The sequence below is a fragment of the Oncorhynchus clarkii genome, chromosome 18 (assembly GCF_045791955.1).
Source record: "Oncorhynchus clarkii lewisi isolate Uvic-CL-2024 chromosome 18, UVic_Ocla_1.0, whole genome shotgun sequence".
Classification (NCBI taxonomy): domain Eukaryota; kingdom Metazoa; phylum Chordata; class Actinopteri; order Salmoniformes; family Salmonidae; genus Oncorhynchus; species Oncorhynchus clarkii.
In genome coordinates this window covers 34,591,980-34,614,501 of record NC_092164.1, presented here as the reverse complement: position 1 = coordinate 34,614,501, position 22,522 = coordinate 34,591,980, and the positions used below count along the sequence as shown (strand labels likewise).

Genomic DNA, 22,522 nt, shown 5'->3' with positions numbered 1-22,522 from the left:
AGCTTAATACTTTCTCTGCATCAATGAATCTGTTCACTCTTGCCCCCACTCTCTTTTATATCTCCCCAAAACCTTTTTATTTGTATTTATTTAACTAGACAAGTCAGTTAAGAACATATTCTTATTCATACTTTGCCCTATTTATCTAAATGCACTCCCAAAATGTCTTAGCATGTACCATAAATTAATATCCCTGTCTACATAAGGACAAACCTCTTAAAGATATATATTTATTGTTTGTATAATTTAATGCAAAACGTACACAAGTGGGTACTAAATCGTGACTTTTATATTGTCAGTGCAAATATTCTATTGTCCTACAGTAACATATTATTTCAAGTGGAACGCATCAGCGTTTCAGTGTCCCAGTCTTATAATCCTAGGACCTTGGTTTTTATATACTGACAGAGACAAAGGGAGGCAGTGGTGCAGTGATTCCTCCTGTGGTGTAGGGGGTGGTGTGTGGAGTTTGGCAGCTTTTCAGATACCAACAGCTTGACATACACCGCACCGTAGGTCAGTAGAAGTTGGAGTGCTTTGGCCTGCAAAAAGGGATATGTTAGTATAACATAACATAACAAAAGAGACTTCGTAATACTGTATTGAACACATGCTACAGTCTATAGGTAGGCTATATCTTAAACAGTGGTGGCTGGAGCCCGTCCTCCAGATTTCTCCCTCCACCAGCCTCCACTAGTCGGGAATACCATTTGTTCAACATGAGGCACTAAAGAAAAATCCTTTAGCGAGGTGTCTACATTGTAACATAAGATTACAAGTATTATTGAAAGCAGTCTAACTAACCTGAGCTGGTAGTATTTGGTCCGGTACCAAAATGTAGTTAGTAGTGAGTTTGGTGTCTTCCCTCTGGCTGGTTGAGGTACTGCCTCCAGCCTCATCGTTCATCAAGAGGGGCCTTTCCTCATCAGAACCTTCATTAACACTTGACTCCACCGCCACAGGGTCAAGGGTCATGACCTCTGACACCAGGACAAGGTGGGACATTCTCTTCTTGAGTCTCTTCTAGAGAGTGAGGGGAACCCGTTACAGTGCATTGTCTGCTAGTGCAACACAGAAACACTGAATGGTGATCATCACAAGATTGCCTTACAAGGCAATTGAAAGGCAATATACACCAAATGAAACCCTCCGATGATAGGCCTAAAACACAATATGTAATACTCAAATGTCTCCTATTGTCAATGTCCAATTTCATTTCAATTTTGCTCAGACAATTCCTTATAACAGCACACAGAGATTTGTTAGTATCGATCTATGCATATTATATCCCATTGGCTTCCCAAAACAGAATGTCCCTACTGAAAGCCTTGCCAAAGAGAACACAGACACAAATCAATAGAGCGAACATGGGGACATCGTGATGTACCTACCTGGGCCTCGTCTCCGACAAAGCTCATCTCCTCTAGAGTTTCAGTCAGTGTCCTCAAGCAGCGGGCCGTATCCCAGTACACAATGAACAGCTGAGCGAGACGAGACCACAGACAGGCAGGCAGACGGTTAGAGACAAACAAACAGAGACAGATGGATGAATGTAATGAGGACAGTTTAGATGACTAAAGTTCATATTTGGTCTAGAGTGATCAACACAATATTTAGCATATGGAGTTTCTGTAATACACATCATTTCCCGTGTTCCGTTAGTGACACTCAAGGTGCGGGTCTATGGTATTGATAATTGCTCCCACAGTTGATTTCTTCAAACCAAGCTGCTTACCTATTGCAGATTGCGGGTCTACCCCCTGGGCACACACTGGTTGAATTAATGTTGTTTACACATCATTTCAATTAAATTGCATTGAACCAATGTGGAATAGTTGTTGAATTGACGTCTGTGCCCAGTGGGTAGACTTGTTGTGGATTCATCTCATTCAGGTACAGTGGGGCAAAAAAGTATTTAGTCAGCCACCAATTGTGCAAGTTCTCCCACTTAAAAAGATGAGAGGCCTGTAATTTTCATCATAGGTACACTTCAACTATGACAGACAAAATGAGAAAAAAAAATCCAGAAAATCACATTGTAGGATTTTTAATGAATTTATTTGCAAATTATGGTGGAAAACAAGTATTTGGTCAATAACAAAAGTTTATCTCAATACTTTGTTATATACCCTTTGTTGGCAATGACAGAAGTCAAACGTTTTCTGTAAGTCTTCACAAGGTTTTCACACACTGTTGCTTATATTTTGGCCCATTCCTCCATGCAGATCTCCTCTAGAGCAGTGATGTTTTGGGGCTGTTGCTTGGCAACACGGACTTTCAACTCCCTCCAAAGATTTTCTTTGGGGTTGAGATCTGGAGACTGGCTAGGCCACTCCAGGACCTTGAAATGCTTCTTACGAAGCCACTCCTTCGTTGCCCGGGCAGTGTGTTTGGAGTCATTGTCATGCTGAAAGACCCAGCCACTTTTCATCTTCAATGCCCTTGCTGATGGAAGGAGGTTTTCACTCAAAATCTCACGATACATGGCCCCATTCATTCTTTCCTTTACACGGATCAGTCGTCCTGGTCCCTTTGCAGAAAAACAGCTCCAAAGCATGATGTTTCCACCACCATTATTCACAGTAGGTATGGTGTTCTTTGGATGCAACTCAGCATTCTTTGTCCTCCAAACACGACGAGTTGAGTTTTTACCAAAAATATCTATTTTGGTTTCATCTGACCATATGACATTCTCCCAATCTTCTTCTGGATCATCCAAATGCTCTCTAGCAAACTTCAGACGGGCCTGGACATGTACTGGCTTAAGCAGGGGGACACGTCTGGCACTGCAGGATTTGAGTCCCTGGCGGCGTAGTGTGTTACTGATGGTAGGCTTTGTTACTTTGGTCCCAGCTCTCTGCAGGTCATTCACTAGGTTACCCCGTGTGGTTCTGGGATTTTTGCTCACCGTTCTTGTGATCATTTTGACCCCACGGGGTGAGATCTTGCGTGGAGCCCCAGATCGAGGGAGATTATCAGTGGTCTTGTATGTCTTCCATTTCCTAATAATTGCTCCCACAGTTGATTTCTTCAAACCAAGCTTACCTATTGCAGATTCAGTCTTCCCAGCCTGGTGCAGGTCTACAATTTTGTTTCTGGTGTTCTTTGACAGCTCTTTGGTCTTGGCCATAGTGGAGTTTGGAGTGTGACTGTTTGAGGTTGTGGACAGGTGTCTTTTATACTGATAACAAGTTCAAACAGGTGCCATTAATACAGTTAACGAGTGGAGGACAGAGGAGCCTCTTAAAGAAGAAGTTACAGGTCTGTGAGAGCCAGAAATCTTGCTTGTTTGTAGGTGACCAAATACTTATTTTCCACCATAATTTGCAAATAAATTCATTAAAAATCCTACAATGTGATTTTCTGGATTTTTTTTCTCCTTTTGTCTGTCAGCGGTTAGATTTATACCACAAAAAAACAGTAAAGGTATTTAGAAGTAATCTCGATTACAAGAAAGGGTGTGTGATAAAAAAGGTTTGACACAAAATGTCTTCCATCTCAGATTGAGCTGCCTATATATGCAGGTTACCGTAGGCTACCTGTAGAGTTCCAGTGCAGTTCTGCACCCAGTCAGCCACGCCCACCAGCAGCATATGTTGGCTCAGCCTCTCATTCACCTGGATGAGTCGCACGTCAATGTTGATGTTTATCTGTAGGAAGATCTACGTTAATGTTTTTTGGTATTAAAACTGTTTTCAGACTACAGTCCAATATCTCTATAGAATTGATGGTGTTCAATAATGAACCACATAGGTTTCAAAGTGTCTGAATATTTATCTTCAATCCTCCTGTGTGGCATATCTATGTAGTCTATTCATTTGCTTCCACAAGCACAGATGTATTCCTATTAATATCGATGCATAATTTATGTTGCTACCACAGTTTACTAATTTTAGCACTGCGATTAAAGATTTAAAGGCATTTTATAATTAGGCTGCCCATTTAAGACTATCTTTTCCTGCAGTGGGATTTCATTCATATTTTTCATAATTCATTTAAATTGTAATTAAAACTGCTGAAAATCAGGTGTTTCTATGTCAAACAGGCCCTCAGCCAGCCAAATCACCAGTTAAGATCTTTATCAGCCTTGCTCCCCTCCAACACAAGGTCATAAATCCCCAGCTGTCAGCAGAGCCATAAATTACCAGCTGCTCACTGCTCATTTACATTTTCATCATGTAGCAGATGTCCTTGCCCAAAAATCCATATTATATATTTTCCCTGCTCACATGTCAGCCATTGAAACCCATGCACATTCGGTTTGATCACAACAATACGTTATCCAATAAACCACCAATAAGCCATTGGTTAAAAAAAACATAATGACTTACCTTTTATTGAAGCTATGGTTATTATGTCATTATTCCATCACAACCATTTCATCATCTTTTCAGATGTACCGGAAAAGATGGCCTCGTTCACATTAGTCTAAAATGGTTAATGCTAATGTATTGATGTTTTAGCTAGGCGTAAATCAATTTCTGGGAAAAATGTGCAAATATTCTGTGCAGCACCTATGCACATTTGGTTTCTACAGTCTTTGACCTTTCCAACTATGTAGAACCTGTCCTATTCGGTAGAAGTATCATAATATAGCATGTATGAGTATCCCTCCCTATGCAGTGACTTAGTGTGTACCGCTCAGACACGAGTGTTGCATGTGAAATTTCTGACCAATACCCACTCAAAACCCACCCAAAAAGTCTGAAAACTAGACCAATTGTATTTGTATACAGCAAGAGTTGCCATATTTATACAATTAACTCTTTTCCATAACGCTATTGAGCCAAATACGGAATATCGTAGTAACCTGTAATGACTGACGTTAGAAGCAAATTTCGTTTTCCTCAAAATAATAAGTATTGCGAGCTAGGACATGACGTAACAAAGGAATTTGAATATGTCGCAAGAGAAAAGACAATTTGCCCTTATTAAACTCGCCAGATCATTTTCCAGCAATGGATGTCTATTTACCTCATTTGACTGCTATGGATGTCGATTTACCTCGTTTGACTGCTATGGAAGTCGATTTACCTCATTTGACTGCTATCTCGTTTAAGCAATAAGGTACAAGGGGGTATGGTATATGGCCAATAAACCACGACTAAGGGCTGTTCTTAAGCATGACGCCTGGATACAGCCGTTAGCCGTGGTATATTGGCCATATAGTACAAAGCACGGGCACTTCCTGTTTGAGTTTCTGCCCATAGGATGGGAGGAGCAAGATGGCGTCATGGTCAGATTTGCCGAAAGGAGGGCGGGGGAGGGCCTTGTAAGCATCCCGGAAGTTTGAATAGCAATGGTTGAGAGTCTTAGTAGTGCGAGTAGGGCAGTCAATATGTTGATAGAATTTTGGCAGCCTAGTCCTCAGATTTGCTTTGTTAAAATCCCCAGCTACAATAAATGCATCCTCAGGATATGTGGTTTCCAGTTTGCATAAAGTCCATTGAAGTTCTTTGAGGGCCATCAAGGTTTCGGCTTAAGGTGGGATGTAAACGGCCGTGGTGATGACGGAGGAGAATTCTCTTGGGAGATAATATGGTCTGCATTTAATTGTGAGGTATTCTAGGTTGGGTGAACAAAATGACTTGAGTTCATGTATGTTCCTAGAATTACACCATGAGTCGTTAATCATGAAACACAGCCGCCGACAATATTTTGGATGAATTTCTCTGGGGAGAGTGAACAAAGATCTGCTCCAGGGAAGTCGTATTCCTGGTCGTAATGCTGGTAGTTATGTTACTGCTGCTCTATTATCCAATAGTTCTTCCCGGCTGTATGTAATGACACAAAACATTTCCTGCGCTAATAATGTAAAAAGTAGTACATAAAAAACAAAATACTGCAACGTTTTCTAAGAGCTAGTTGCGATGCTGCCATCTTGCACAGACCAGCTGGCTGGTATGTTTATGGGCATATTCAATCTCTCCCTATCCCAGTCTGCTGTCCCCACATGTTTCAAGATGGCCACCATTGTTCCTGTACCCAGGAGGCAAAGGTAATTGAACTTAATGGCTATCACCCCGTAGCACTCACCTCTGTCATCATGAAGTGCTTTGAGAGACTAGTTAGGGATCATATCGCCTCTACCTTACCTGCCACCCTAGACCCACTTCAATTAACTTACCTCCCCAATAGATCCACAGACGATGCAATCGCCATTACTCTGCACACTGCCCTATTCCATCTGGACAAGAGGAATACCTATGTAAGAATGCTGTTTATTGACTATAGCTCAGCATGCAACACCATAGTACCCTCCAAGCTCATCATTCAGCTCGAGTCCCTGGGTCTGAACCCTGCCCTGGCAACTGGGTCCTGGACTTCCTGACGGGCCGCCCACAGGTGGTGAAGGTAGGAAACATCACCTCCACTCCGCTGATCCTCAACACTGGGGCCCCACAAGGGTGTGTGCTCAGCCCCCTCCTGTCCTCCCTGTTCACCCATGACTGTGTGGCCAAGTACGCACCCAACTCAATCATCAAGTTTGCAGATGACACAACTGTAGTAGGCTTGATTACCAACGATGACGAAATAGCCTACAGGGAGGAGATGAGGGCTCTGGGAGTGTGGTGCCTGGAAAACAACCTCTCACTCAATGTCAACAAAACAAAGGTGATGATCGTGGACTTCAGGAAACAGCAGAGGGTGCACCCCCCTAAATTACAGGCCTCTCATCTTTTTAAGTGGGAGAACTTGCACAATTGGTGGCTGACTAAATACTTTTTTGCCCCACTGTATATAGTCTTAATTCATTCCTACATAGATTTGTGTGTATTGGGTATATGTTATGTAGTTTGTTAGATATTCCTACACTGCCGGAGCTAGAATCACAAGCATTTCGCTACACCCGCAACAACATCTGCTAATCATGTGTATGTGACCAATAAAATGTTATTTGATATACCACAAACCAATCCTCCGGGGTGGGGTGCCTTATTGCTATTATAAACTGGTTACCAACATAATTAGAACAGTAAAAAAAATGCTTTGTCATTCCCATGGTATATGGTCTGATATACCACAGCTTTGAGCCAATCAGCATTCAGGCCTGGAATCAGGTTTATAATTGTAAACAAATCCCCTTTGCGCATGTGCATAACTATAGATAAATCTGACAGGAGAGTTTAAGTGAGGAAAGTTGGACAGAGGATCTCAATCTCTGAGCAATAAACACTTAGACGAACATTTAAAAAAATTAGCCTACTTTCTGGCAATTGTGCTGTTATAATGTGCCAGATGTTAAGACTACAAACCATTATAAATGGCTGATTTGCGAGATTGACTTGTCATTTCAATAGGCATAGGCTACAGACTAAAATCTGGGTTTATAATCAACTTTGCCATGGTTTGCTTAGATAAAGGAAGGATGCCTATAGCTCCTGATAGGCCTACATCTCATTTCAGATAGTCTACAGTAGCCTAGACAAGATGTAGGCAAGCTGTAAACTGAACGATTTAGCAGCTTGCTTAGTTCAAATTAACAGAAACATGTATTCAACATGAATAGCGAGGCGATTTCGAGGTTAGACGTGCTTGTTTCTCCCAATAGCCTGCCCGAATTGGCTACTGAGGATGCGGTCATCATTTCAATCACTGAATTTAATATTAATAATATGTACATTAACTAAATATGCTTGTCAACAACAGCCAGTGTTTTTAAAACTTTTTTAAATGTTTTACCTGAAGCCTAATTTGACTACTGTTACCGTCAATCTAACGCGTTCTAACAACCGATCGGCAATTGCGATAGAGCTTTGATAACTTTTACTTTAATTAATTAAACATGCCCACTTAGTGGCAACAATTTATTTGCAATGACTCCAGTCATATTTTCATTTGTGTTTAGATTGATGAGGGGGAAAAAACAATTTAATCAATTTTAGAGTAAGGCTGTAACATAACAAAATGTGAAAAAAATGAAGGTGTCTGAATACTTTCTGAATGCACTGTAAAGTGTAATTGCGATGCAAACTCAAGATGTAATACATTTAAATTCTGTATCTGACTAGGTGTTTTCTTTTTTTAAGCCCATAACCATGTGTGTGAGGTGTATACTTTTGCTTCAAAGTAGATTTGTTTAAGACTACCAAGATACCCTCTGTATGACCCTACTTTAGCCCAAAGCAGTAAAACATTAAGTGCTGTCAGACTGATAAACAGATTGAACACCCACCTCCTTGTTACTATAGTAGAGGATGACGATGATGAATGTGGTGAGGAAGATGGCGACCAGACTGACAGACAGGCAGAGGACCCAGTAGTCAGTGACCGAGAGATACATATGAAGAGTGGAGAACACAGCACACCATATCACCACATATATAATCTGGAGGGGAGATAAAATGATACACAGTATAAATTGAACATACTAACTCTGAACAAATACAGGACACATTAGTAGAAGACACCCAGATGGCATAGCAGATCAACAGATACTGGACACTATTGTGAATAATGTAATGGATGTAAAAAATAAAAATAAAAATCCCCCTTGTGTTATTAATGAAGACTTTGAGGGACCCTACCGGTGCCATGATGAAGTGGATGAGAGAAGAGTTAAGGAACAGGTATCTCCTGACCGATGGCACATCCAGTGCTATGTCTAGTGGTGTCTCAAAGTCTGCCACAGGAATCTACAGTGGAGAAACCAAATGAACCAAACAGTGGATACATGGTAATAATGTATTCTAAATGTAATGTTCCATGCAATGGCCTTCATACTTTACCAAAATGCAAAATAAACAAGGTAAGGGAAAAAAGACTTTGACCTGCAGTATGTGTCAGGGATGTGGGTGGTCAAAAGTTTAAAAGTGTGTGTGACATATTTATTTCAAAAACATTGTATATCCCTTTGAGTGGTGAAGTTATTAATTACACTTGGGGTGGTGTATCAATACCCCCAGTCACTACAAATATACAGTGACCTTAATAACTCAGTTGCCGGAGAGGAAGGAAACCGCTCAGGGACTTCACCATGAGGCCAGAGGTGACTTTAAAACAGTTACAGAGTATAACGGATGTTTAGCTCTTTGTATGACTTACACCTCCTATCCAACTTAAGTGTCAATGACAACAAATTTACCGCCGGTAAATTTCTGCTGACCTGTCATTGATAAACGACGTCAGGCTCTGCCGCTTACGACTTTGAGTGGTACGATGTTTTTTTGCGTCGTCTATGTCTTTGTGCGTCAGGTTTGTAAAGCCGTGACATGAGGCATAATGCTTATGAGGCATTTGCATGTGCAGACCATCTCATAACCGGAACGAGATTTGCGGGTTGCTATTCAACTGTTTTCATTTGGTTGTAAACCTGATTTAACAATCTGCCATCGCCAAGTGGATTTGGAGCAAAAGTTAAATATTGACAGCACAAATGTGAAAAACGAATCTGTCTCAAGGCAGTTCACAGTACTTACCCCGACCAAATTCAGAATATGTGCAGCACAAGGCACCCACTCTGTCAATGGGTTGATCTCTCGAATGTGCGATTGCAGACCTTCGGTTGTCATTGTCCTTAGTGTCTATGTGTTTCACAGAACAATAACCAGTGACAAGTCCCGGGTGGCGCAGCGGTCTAAGGCACAGTCACAGTACTAGAGGCATCACTGCAGACCTGGGTTCGATCCCAGGCTGTGTCGCAGTCGGCCCCGACCGGGAAACCCATGAGGCGGCGCACAATTGGCCCAGCATCGTCCGAGAAATTGGAAGGGTTTGGTCGGCCATCCCGGCTGTCCTTGTCCAGTCGCGTTCTAGCGACTCCTTGTGGTGGGCCGGTCACCAGCTGTACAGTGTTTCCTCTGACACATTGGTGCGGCTGGCTTCCGGGTTAAGCGAGCAGTGTGTCAAGAAGCAGTGCGGCTTGGCGGGTCGTGTATCAGAGGACTGGCTCTCGACCTTCGCCTCTCCCGAGTCCGCACTGGAGTTGCAGTGATGGGACATTACCAATTGGGGAGAAAAAAATAGGTAAAAAGTACCAAAAAAATGAATAAATCAAATAACAGTCAGTTTGGGCATTTTTTGTTTAAGTGCTGTTGTTTTATTTTCTGTACTTTTCTTTTCTGGTCCACTCAAGCCACTCTGATTTTTTCCCACTAGGTAAAAATGCTGTGGCTACCACAGAATTCTGTAGCAATACGCCATCCCATCTGGTTTGCACTTAGTGGGACCATAATTTGTTTTTCAACAGGGCAATGACCCAACACACCTCCAGGCTGTGTAAGGGCTATTTGACCAAGAAGGAGAGTGATGGAGTGCTGCATCAGATGAAAAAAGCAGGAAAAGCAGCCAACAAGTGCTCAGCATATGTGGGAACTCCTTCAAGACGGTTGGAAAAGCATTCCAGGTGATACTGGTTAAGAGAATGCCAAGAGTGTACAAAGCTGTCATCAAGACAAAGGGTGGCTACTTTGAAGAATCTCAAATATAAAATATATTTGGATTTGTTTAACAATTGTTTGGTTACTACTTGATTCCATATGTGTTATTTCATAGTTTTGATGTCTTCACTATTATTCTACAATGTAGAAAATAGTCAAAGTAAAGAAAAACTCTTGAATGAGCAGGTGTGTCCAAACCTTTGACTGGTATTGTATATATACTTTTAAAAATGTTTTGCTGCCTCTTGGGCCCCCCACAGGCCTGGGCCCAGGGACTGCATTATCTGGCCCTTCCTCTCCCTAACTATCTCAGACAACCTGATCCAGGTGTAGAACTCTAAAGGGCCGAAAGTCTTGAATAGGGTTTTGCTCCCTAAATCACACAGTATGACTCAGCGGCTGCCAAGTCCAATCGTGTGGAATTGTACTTATAGCAGCATCCATTAAAGTCGTACCAGCCCACGGGGCAGGATTTTTGGGATAGCTCTTCACCCCGGTCAGGAGTGTCATGTTCAATATCCAAAGCAAGGCTGAAGATAGAGACAGCACAGAAGAACACAAACATGATTCTGGTTGGGCTGGTAGGCAGGTAGGTATGCTGGGCTGCAGTGGGTCCTGTCCTTTATTCTAATTTACAGAAGGAAGGTTTGGCTGGTGGGCATCATGTCATAGGCGGATCATGTACAGACGTGACACATCCACTATCTCAAAGTAAATGTTATATGAATGTACTATTAACCTCAGCCTTTACTGAAGCTGTTTAATCTGTCAAATTCACTCCAGAACCTAACAAATTCAAAGAGATAAAAGAGAGAAAGTTATTTCTCACTTCCCTGTGCTCCAAGGGGCTGATGCTGAGAGACCAAAGGTAATCGCCTCGTTCCGCCCCAGTTCCACCCCCCTGGACACCTTCCCTTCTCCATTCATCATTGAAATTGTCCAGTGTAACCTGTTCTCTGGGCAGCCAAACAAATCTTGCACATGCGCAGAAGGGTTGGTTCTTTAGCTATCGGGAAGAAGGTGTCCAGCCGCTCCGCTCCAAATGCATCACAACAGCCAGTCTAAGAGGGTATTGCCACGCAACCCAGAAGTCATATCACCTCTGGAGATGTATTCTTCTCATAATTCCTGTGCCATGTTTTGGTACAGGGCTTTTGACACCAACAAAAACACACTGGATGTGATGTTTTGGCCAACAACTTTGACTTGAGGTAAAATTTTCAACATTAACTGCGGTTCAATTTTATTTCAATTAATTAGACACGGTATACTGATTTTTAAGAATATAACTTTAAAATACTTCATGAGCTTAGTACACCGGTCTTACCCCATCATAACCCAAAAATATAAGGATAGGCCGGGGATTCACTCCGATCTGTAAAGTAATTTCCGATAGAGCCGACAGCGTTTGTCTCTGCGAACATGGAAACTGCCTTTAAAAGGTGCATAGCCTAAAAGAGGTAATTGGCTGGAATCGCGGCCTTACTCCATGGTTTATATTTTGATTTAGTTTAAGTCTATTTTAAACAAACTATTGCCTATAGCTTAAAAATATGTTCAACTATCATGTTGATCTCATGGACTAAGTCATGGCATGCAAAACTTTATCAATGAATTTGCTTGCATTTCTCCATCCTAGCAAATTAAGTTTTGGGGCTGTTTGCTGACACACAAATTCAAGATTGTTGCTTTAGCACGTTTTTCTTCATGAAACCTTTTCAGATCGAAATAACAGTAGGCCTATATTTTGGTGAGACATAAAACAGTCTGATAGAGGAAGTGAGATTACAAGTTCATTTAAACTCAGCAAAAAAAAGAAACGTCCCTTTTATCAGGACCCTGTTTTGCAAAGATAATTCATAAAAATCCAATTAACTTCACAGATCTCCATTGCAAAGGGTTTAAACACTGTTTCCCATGCTTGTTCAATGAACCATTAACAATTAATGAACATGCAACTGTGGAATGGTCGTTAAGACACTGACAGCTTACAGACTGTAGGCAATTAAAGTCACAGTTATGAAAACTTAGGGCATTAAAGAGGCCTTTCTACTGACGCTGAAAAACACCAAAAGAAAGATTCCCAAGGTCCCTGCTCATCTGTGTGAACGTGCCTTAGGCATGCTGCAAGGAGGCATGAGGAGATGTGGCCAGGACTATGAATTGCAATGTCGGTACTGAGACGCCTAAGGCAGCTCTACAGGGAGGAAGGATGGACAGCTGATCGTCTTCGCAGTGGCAGACCACGTGTAACAACACCTGCACAGGATCGGTACATCCGAACGTCACACCCGCGGGACAGGTACAGGATGGCAACAACAACTGCCCGAGTTACACCAGGAACGCACAATCCCTCCATCAGTGCACAGACTGTCCACAATAGGCTGAGAGAGGGCTTGTAGGCATGTTGTAAGGCAGGTCCTCACCAGACATCACTGGCACAAGTCCACCATCGCTGGACCAGACAGGACTGGCAAAAAGTGCTCTTCTCTGATGAGTGGCGGTTTTGTCTCACCAGGGCTGATGGTCGGATTTGCGTTTATTGACGAAGGAATGAGCGTTACACCGAGGCCTGTACTCTGGAGCGGGATCGATTTGGAGGTGGAGGGTTGGTCATGGTCTGGGGCAGTGTTTCACAGCATCATTGGACTGAGCTTGTTGTCATTGCAGGCAATCTCAACGCTGTGCGTTACAGGGAAGACATCCTCCTCACTCATGTGGTACCCTTCCTGCAGGCTCATCCTGACATGACCCTCCAGCATGGCAATGCCACCAGCCATACACTGCCTGTTCTGTGCGTGATTTCCTGCATCCTGCAAGACAAGAATGTCAGTATTCTGCATAGCCAACAAAGATGCCAGATCTCAATCCCATTGAGCACGTCTGGGACCTCTTGGATCAGATGGTGAGGGCTAGGGAATGTCCGGGAACTTGCAGGTGCCTTGGTGGAAGAGTGGGGTAACATCTCACAGCAAGAACTGGCAACACTGCAGTACTTAATGCAGCTGGTGGCCACACCAGATACTGACTGTTACTTTGATTTTGACCCCCCCCTTTGATAAGGGACACATCATTCCCTTTCTGTTAGTCACATGTCTGTGGAATTTGTTCAGTTTATTTCTCAGTTGTTGAATCTTGTTATAGCCATACAAATATTTATAAATGTTAAAAAGTCAAATGAAGTTGACAGTGAGAAGATGTTTCTTTTTTTGCTGAGTTTAGTTCAAGCTCCCCACACAAGTGGACAGGCTGCTTGACATTTGATGAGAATAGAAATGGCCAGTGGGCACCCAGAGAGAGGGAGAGAGTGTGTGTTTATGTGTATGTGTGTGTTTGTGTTTGCTCTGACCTGAAAGCCGTCCCTCTCCAGCAGAGCCCTGCAGAGCGACAGATCAAACCTGGGGCTCAGCATGGAGGAGGTTGGTACTGCCAGCACACACTGACCTGGAGAAGAGAAAAGGGGGAAACAGAAGGGAGAGGGGCAGAGAGAGATGGTAGGAGAGAGAGGAGGGAGAGAGAGAGGCGAGGAGAGTGTTCATTTTGATAATAACACATTCTGACAGAGATTTTAACAGTGATGAAAAAGGAGAGTGAGTCAAAACATTGAGAAATAATAAAAAAAGGTATTAAAGGTAAATAAATAAAGTGGGACATTGTGAAAAGGGTTTGTTTATCCCAAAAACTTGCCAAGAGGGAAAAAATAGAACAAAGAAGAGAAACAAATCATGACTATATACAGTGCCTTGCGAAAGTATTCGGCCCCCTTGAACTTTGCGACCTTTTGCCACATTTCAGGCTTCTAACATAAATATATAAAACTGTATTTTTATGTGAAGAATCAACACCAAGTGGGACACAATCATGAAGTGGAACGACATTTATTGGATATTTCAAACTTTTTTAACAAATCAAAAACTGAAAAATTGGCCGTGCAAAATTATTCAGCCCCCTTAAGTTAATACTTTGTAGCGCCACCTTTTGCTGCGATTACAGCTGTAAGTCGCTTGGGGTATGTCTCTATCAGTTTTGCACATCGAGAGACTGACATTTTTTCCCATTCCTCCTTCCAAAACAGCTCGAGCTCAGTGAGGTTGGATGGAGAGCATTTGTGAACAGCAGTTTTCAGTTCTTTCCACAGATTCTCGATTGGATTCAGGTCTGGACTTTGACTTGGCCATTCTAACACCTGGATATGTTTATTTTTGAACCATTCCATTGTAGATTTTGCTTTATGTTTTGGATCATTGTCTTGTTGGAAGACAAATCTCCGTCCCAGTCTCAGGTCTTTTGCAGACTCCATCAGGTTTTCTTCCAGAATGGTCCTGTATTTGGCTCCATCCATCTTCCCATCAATTTTAACCATCTTCCCTGTCCCTGCTGAAGAAAAGCAGGCCCAAACCATGATGCTGCCACCACCATGTTAGACAGTGGGGATGGTGTGTTCAGGGTGATGAGCTGTGTTGCTTTTACGCCAAACATAACGTTTTGTATTGTTGCCAAAAAGTTCAATTTTGGTTTCATCTGACCAGAGCACCTTCTTCCACATGTTTGGTGTGTCTCCCAGGTGGCTTGTGGCAAACTTTAAACAACACTTTTTATGGATATCTTTAAGAAATGGCTTTCTTCTTGCCACTCTTCCATAAAGGCCAGATTTGTGCAATATATGACTGATTGTTGTCCTATGGACAGAGTCTCCCACCTCAGCTGTAGATCTCTGCAGTTCATCCAGAGTGATCATGGGCCTCTTGGCTGCATCTCTGATCAGTCTTCTCCTTGTATGAGCTGAAAGTTTAGAGGGACGGCCAGGTCTTGGTAGATTTGCAGTGGTCTGATACTCCTTCCATTTCAATATTATCGCTTGCACGGTGCTCCTTGGGATGTTTAAAGCTTGGGAAATCTTTTTGTATCCAAATCCGGCTTTAAACTTCTTCACAACAGTATCTCGGACCTGCCTGGTGTGTTCCTTGTTCTTCATGATGCTCTCTGCGCTTTTAACGGACCTCTGAGACTATCACAGTGCAGGTGCATTTATACGGAGACTTGATTACACACAGGTGGATTGTATTTATCATCATTAGTCATTTAGGTCAACATTGGATCATTCAGAGATCCTCACTGAACTTCTGGAGAGAGTTTGCTGCACTGAAAGTAAAGGGGCTGAATAATTTTGCACGCCCAATTTTTCAGTTTTGATTTGTTAATTAAAAAAGTTTGAAATATCCAATAAATGTCGTTCCACTTCATGATTGTGTCCCACTTGTTGTTGATTCTTCACAAAAAAATACAGTTTTCTATCTTTATGTTTGAAGCCTGAAATGTGGCAAAAGGTCGCAAAGTTCAAGGGGGCCGAATACTTTCGCAAGGCACTGTATATATTTTTTGATAACTATGTTACTACGCACCATTCTTCCATCTAGATGTTCTTCTGTTTTCTGGCTGGATCTTGGATGATCGTCTTAGGTCAGCTTCAACATCACTCTCGTCTGAATGCACAGAAGTCTTGTCCTCCATCTCATCCATGATGACGAGACCCTGAACGAGCAAAAACAGTCATACAGTTGAATCAAAATCCTTGGAACCGTAATTCAGAGAAAATGAGTAAGAGCATGAACGGCCCTGACCGTCAGCGTGAAATACACAGTGCATCTGACCACAGCAACACAGTTCCGTTAGCCTGGTCCCAGATCTGTTTTTGCTGTCTTGCCAACTCCTACAATGACTAAAAGAGTTGGAAAGCCTGCACAAATAGATCTCGGACCAGGCTACATCCGTTGCTCAAGCAGACAGATGCTTGGTCTGATTACAACACCACTTCCCAGTTGTCCCATGTGCCGTAGGTTGTCAGATATGTGTGTAAAGTATACACAGTATATGAAGTGAGTAATAACATTACAGCAAGCAGCACATTCCAGTGTGATGCAAAACAAAGAAAGACATTGAAATTAGAACATTTGACGCATATTCCCTCAGTAGATAGTGCTTTCCTCTGGGGCATGGCTTGTACTGACACTGTTGGAGAAAACATGTCCAATGGCTGAAGCTCCCTTCGAGATGCCCAATCGGAGACTACAGCTTTATCTAGCAATGGCATCAAACGCCAAAAGCTTAACTTTGGAGAAGTCAGTTGAGTTAAGACAAGCACTTGATGTGTCCTATGTTTCAAAAGCAACCGGAAACCACATCACTTCTCCTTTTAGAACAGATTACATTGCTCTGCTATGTTATGTCAGCATGTTGGAGAAACCAGCAGAGGAATGAAACTAAAGTTTACCAACAAGGTTTCTGATTCAGCACTTTCGAGTTTCAACCTAAGTTTCTAACAATCATTTTAGTAGCTGACTTTTTTTTCCCCCCGGCTACAGACTTCACAGGTTTCTGTTAAAAGTGGCTAAGCTGTACTACAGTAATAAGATGAGATAGACATACTGCACCTCAACAGGGTCAGTCTTCAAGGCACAATACACAGCCAAGTTATCGCTCTGCTTTCAACAGCTACAAACTCTGAAAGAGAAAGTGAGAAAATAAAGGGACAGAGAGCAGCTACATTTTTAGACACCACTGTTGCTTTCTCATTCTCTTGTTCTTGCTCGCTCTCTCCCACCGTCCCTCTTTCCCTCTCCCTCTGTGTCTCTCGTTTGATTGTTAGAGAGGGAGACACATTTTAGCACAAACGTGTGGAAATGCTGTCGGCAAGCGGGACTTCAAGTTGTCTTCTTCTATCCCTACACCAGTTCTCTCTCTCCTCTCTCTATTTTCCTCTCTCTCGCCCTCTATCTCTCTCTCCTTTCTCTCTCTCTCAATTCAATGTTAAGGGCTTTATTGGCATGGGAAACACATGTTTACATTGCAAAAGCAAGTGAAATAGATAATAAACAAAAGTGAAATAAACAATAAAAAATGAACAGTAAACATTACACTTACAAAAGCTCCAAAATAATAAAGACATTTCACATGTCATATCATGTATATATATATACAGTGTTGTAATGATGTGAAAATTGTTAAAGTACAATCAAATAAATAAACATAAATATAGATTGTATATACAATGGTGTTTGTTCTTCACTGGTTGCCCTTTTCTTGTGACAACAGGTCACAAATCTTGCTTCTGTGATGGCACACTGTGGTATTCCACCCAATAGATACGGGAGTGTTTCAAAATTGGATTTGTTTTCAAATTCTTTGTGGGTCTGTGTAATCTGAGGGAAATATGTGTCTCTAATATGGTCATACATTTGGCAGGAGGTTAGGAAGTGCAGCTCAGTTTCCACCTCATTTTGTGGGCAGTGAGCACATAGTCTGTCTTATCTTGAGAGCCAGGTCTGCCTATTGTCAATTCAATTCAAGGGCTTTATCGGCATGGGAAACGTATGTTAACATTGCCAAAGCAAGTGAAGTATATAATAAACAAAAGTGAAATTAACAATAAAAATGAACAGTAAACATTACACTCACAGACGTTCCACAGAATAAAGACATTTCCCATGTCATATTATGTTGTATATACAGTGTTGTAACGATGTGCAAATACAAGTACAAAAGGGAAAATAAATCAACATACATAAATCTCTCTCTCTCCCTCTCTCTCAAGCACACACTCTCATTCTCACTTGCTGCTGTAAGCAAGTGAGTTGCCAACTTTCAAACAGTTTGACTACGCTGGTGCCCCTAATGAAAGAAGTACCTTTACAAGTGCCTGTTTACACTTTTATGTGAATGACTGTGTATTGCTGTGTAAGAGCATGTGATGTTTGATGTGTGTTATGTGTGTCTGTGTGTTTCTCTATGAAAGGTTTTATGACAGATTGTGAGGGGAAAAGCTCTTCAGGGTTTTCTCCTCATCTATTCACTCTACTCCTACTTCTAGGAATGTTTTTTTAAAGATAAAAAACATTTTACAGAATCGTTATGTGCACCAGTTACAGTTGAGGTACTGAACATAAAGAAATACACATGACTAATAGGACAACTCTCCAGAGACTATACAATGTAGAAACTATTATATTTAAAGGTCCTACCTACCCGCACTTAAGATGAAAGTCATTTCCATGACTGGAAGTCTATGTGTATCTGTTAGCATACCCATAGACTTAGAGTCATTGCGCAAACTCTAGTTAGCATTGGCTCGCAAAACAACCTCTAAGTTCCTTTATACTGGACACAGAGACATAAAAACGGTATCCATAAGTTAATCGGATTTTGGGGAAATAGATAAAGAGCCTCATTACCCAAATCCCCTTTTAAAGTCCCATTTACTTTAATACAGTTACAGCATTTCAAACATTCCCCCAGAAGCATTTAACCTTTTCCGTCTCAACTATTTGGTCCTTTTTCCTCACAAACAACAACACTTCCCAATATACACCACATGGCCCAAAGTATGTGGACACCTGCTCGTCTAACATCGCATTCCAAAATCATGGGCATTAATATGGAGTTGGTCCCCCCTTTGCTGCAATAACCGATGTTGGAACATTTCTGTGGGGACTCAGTGTCACGCCCTGACCATAGAGAGCCCTCTGTGTTCTCTATGGTGTAATAGGTCAGAGCGTGACTAGGGGAGTTTTCTAGTTATTATAGTTCTATGTTGGTGTGTGAGTATGGTTCCCAATTGGAGGCAGCTGAATATTGTTGACTCTAATTGGGGATCATACTTAGTGTGTCCCTTTTGCGTTGTGGGATATTGTTTTGTTTAGTGCCTATGTACCCCAAGATTTTTTTGGGGGGGGGACACAAAGGGTGGTCGGCTGAGACGAGGAGAGAGCCAGAGTTGGGAGTTGATGGAGCAATTGGAAGAGGGAGATCGGAGAGAGATGTTGGTTAGATGTAGTCTGCAGCGTACTCGCCATGAAGAGCGTGTCATCAGTCCGGTGAAACCTGTGCTGGCTCCACGCACCAGGCCTCCAGTGCGCCTTCCCAGCCCTGTACGTCGTGTGCCGGCTCCCCGCACTCACCCTGAAGAGTGTGTCACCAGCCCTGAGTCTCCAGCGACGGTCTACAGCCCGGAAGCTCCAGTGACAGTCCACGGCCCAGAGCTTCCAGCGACGGTTCACAGTCTAGAGCCTCCAGTGACGGTCCACGGCCCGGAGCTTCCTACGCCGGTGCCATGGCTGGATCCTTCCTCTGTGCCGGTGCCCAGTCAGTATACTTTTTACCGTCCCCTCGCCCATACCCGGGCGCGAACCAGGGACCCTCTGCACACATCAACAACAGTCACCCTCAAAGCATCTTTACCCATCGCTCCACAAAAGCCGCGGCCCTTGCAGAGCAAGGGGAACCACTACTTCAAGGTCTCAGAGCAAGTGACGTCACCAATTGAAACGCTATTTAGCGCACACCGCTAACTAAGCTAGCCGTTTCACATCCGTTACACGGGCACGACGTCCAGTTCCGCTCCATGGCCGGAGTCTTCCTCTGCTCCGGTGCCCAGTCCGGGCACGGCGTTCAGCCCGGCTTCATGGCCGGATCCGCGGTCTAAGCGTGTGCAACGTCCCGCACCGGAGCCGCAACCGACGCTAGTTGCCCACCCTAACCCTCCCCATCTTGGTTCAGGTTTTGCGGTCAGAGTCCGCACCTTTGGGGGGGGGGGGGGGGGGGGGGGTACTGTCGCGCCCTGACCATAGAGAGCCCTGTATTGTGGAACGTGGAACTCTACTCACGCTGCGCCTTGGTCCGATTATTTATGTAACGATCGTGACACTCAGCCACAAGAGCATTAGTGAAGTCAGGCACTGATGTTGGGCGATTAGGCTTGGCTCGCAGTCGGCATTCCAATTCATCCCAAAGGTGTTCGATGGGGTTGAGGTCAGGGCTCTACAAGCTAGTCAAGTTCTTCCACACCGATCTCGACAAACCATTTATGTATGGACCTCACTTTGTGCACAGGGGCATTGTCATGCTGAAACAAGAAAGGGCCTTCAACAAACTGTTGCCACAAAGTTGGAAACACAGAATCGTCTGGAATGCCATTGTATGCTGTAGTGTTAAGATTTACCTTCACTGGAAGTAAGGGGCCAAGTCCGAACAATGAAAACAGCCCCAGACCTTCTCCACCAAACTTTACAGTTGGCACTATACATTCGTGCAGGTACCGTTCTCCTGGTATCCGACAAACCCAGATTCATCCATAGGACTGACGGATGGTGAAGCGTGATTCATCACTCCAGAGAATGCATTTCCACTTCTTCAGAGTGCAATGGGGGTGAGCTTTACACCACTCCAGCCAATGTTTGGCAATGTGCATTGTGATCTTAGGCTTGTGTGTGGCTGCTTGGCCATGGAAACCCAATTCATGATGCTCCTGACGAACAGTTATTGTGCTGAAGTTGCTTCCAGAGGTAGTTTGGAACTCAGAAGTGAGTGTTCGACAGATGATTTGTACGCACTACGCGCTTCAGCACTCGCCGATCCCGTTCTGTGAGCTTGTGTGGCCTACCACTTCACGGCTGAGCCGTTGTTGCTCCTAGACGTTTCCACTTCATAATAACAGCATTTACAGTTTACCAGAGCAGCTCAAACAGAGCAGAAATTTGACAAACTGACTTGTTGAAAATCCTATGACGGTACCACATTGAAAGTCACTGAGCTCTTCAGTACGGGCCATTCTACTGCCAATGTTTGTCTATGGAGATTGCATGGTGGTGTGCTCGATTTTATACACCTGTCAGCAACGGGTGTGGCCAAATCCACTCATTTGAAGGTATGTCCACATACTTTTGGCCCTGTTGTGTAATTTACTTTTACTTGACCCCCTCTTACTCACTTACACCCCTCCCCCCCCCCCCCCCTCTCGCTCTCCCAGCTTGACTCATTTAGTCTAACCACATGACTGGTGGAATGAGGTCTACACTTCTCAGAATGGGAGAGTGAATGAGACAATGAGTCCACAACAACAAACTTTTCTTGTAATAAACAAATGGAAATAACCTCACAGAGGTGACAGAACTAAGATCGTACGTGAAATATATGAGGCAGCAATGCACACACATGGCCTACACACACAAACACTATTCCTTACCTACCTTAGCGTTGTTGTCCCAGCTGGTGTGTGAGTTGATCTGGATGCCAGTGAGTTTAGCAGATGTTCTCCAGGTTGTCATGACTCTGGTCTGGTGGTCTGCTGCTATGGGCTGGGACTGTCACACATTAACTCCTGCCCCACAGGCATGAACGCACAAGCACACACACACACACACACACACACACACACACACACACACGTATGCAATGATGGACGCACGAGCGTGCACAAACACAGACACGATCACACACACTGACAAATTAGAAATTATATCATGGAAATCTGTATACTTTTGTGAGACTAAATAGATTAACTCAGTTGACCTGAAACATTGTCTGGGGACAACAATCTGATGACTCATGTAATAAATGTGTGAAGGATTCCACCTTGGTGTTGAAATTACAATGAAGTTTCATATGGGGCGGCAGGGTAGCCTAGTGGTTAGAGCGTTGGACTAGTAACCGGAAGGTTGCGAGTTCAAACCCCCGAGCTGACAAGGTACAAATCTGTCGTTCTGCCCCTGAACAGGCAGTTAACCCACTGTTCCCAGGCCGTCATTGAAAATAAGAATTTGTTCTTAACTGACTTGCCTGGCTAAATAAAGGTAAAATAAAAAAATAAAAAAAAAAATATTGTTCTCTCTATAATTTCAGGAACTCGATGAGGGCAAAGTTGAGATGAAATGTTGACTTGGTGTCTCAATGGTTTATTACCCAGACTACAGTAAACAGTGTGACCGTGTTATGGCACAACACAGTCATGTTGGCCAGTCTTTCACGGCACTACAGTTCTCTGCCTAGAATGCTTGGGGTATGAAGGAGTAAATAAAATGTAATACTTAGATAGTTGTGTCAGTCACTTATCATCATCATAATGGTAATATTGAGGGTGAACAAAGTTCATATTCAGTTTAGAGTTTAGCATATTTATATATTTTCCCTTTCTGTAATACACATTATGTCCAGTGTTCTTTCTGTAATGTTCACTAGACTAGATGCTGCATGTCATGGAGTAAACTCATATCTGTTTATAGTGATTGATGCCAGACTGGAGGTACAAGGACCAAGGACACACTGATTATTGTGTGGTTGGCAGGTAGCCTAGTGGTTAGAGCATTGGGCCA

The 22,522-nt window shown here is 43.0% G+C and overlaps 1 protein-coding gene across 2 annotated transcripts; it reads right to left on the bottom strand.

Moving 5' to 3' along the window:
• Positions 1-216: 216 nt before the first annotated feature.
• LOC139373375 (transmembrane protein 268-like) lies at positions 217-21,500 on the bottom strand. 2 transcript variants are annotated; one of them, XM_071113816.1, is made up of 10 exons: positions 21,401-21,500; positions 16,811-16,880; positions 15,782-15,911; positions 13,729-13,823; positions 8,529-8,636; positions 8,177-8,329; positions 3,540-3,650; positions 1,392-1,481; positions 805-1,023; positions 217-542 (listed from the first exon to the last, which is right to left on the bottom strand). In XM_071113816.1, the coding sequence occupies exons 3-10, from the start codon at positions 15,897-15,899 to the stop codon at positions 372-374; spliced, it is 1,065 nt and encodes a 354-aa protein (XP_070969917.1). In that variant the 5' UTR covers positions 15,900-15,911; positions 16,811-16,880; positions 21,401-21,500; the 3' UTR covers positions 217-371. The 2 variants fall into 2 exon arrangements, with proteins under 2 accessions (XP_070969917.1, XP_070969918.1); XM_071113817.1 differs by having other exon boundaries at positions 21,397-21,477.
• Positions 21,501-22,522: the final 1,022 nt, after the last annotated feature.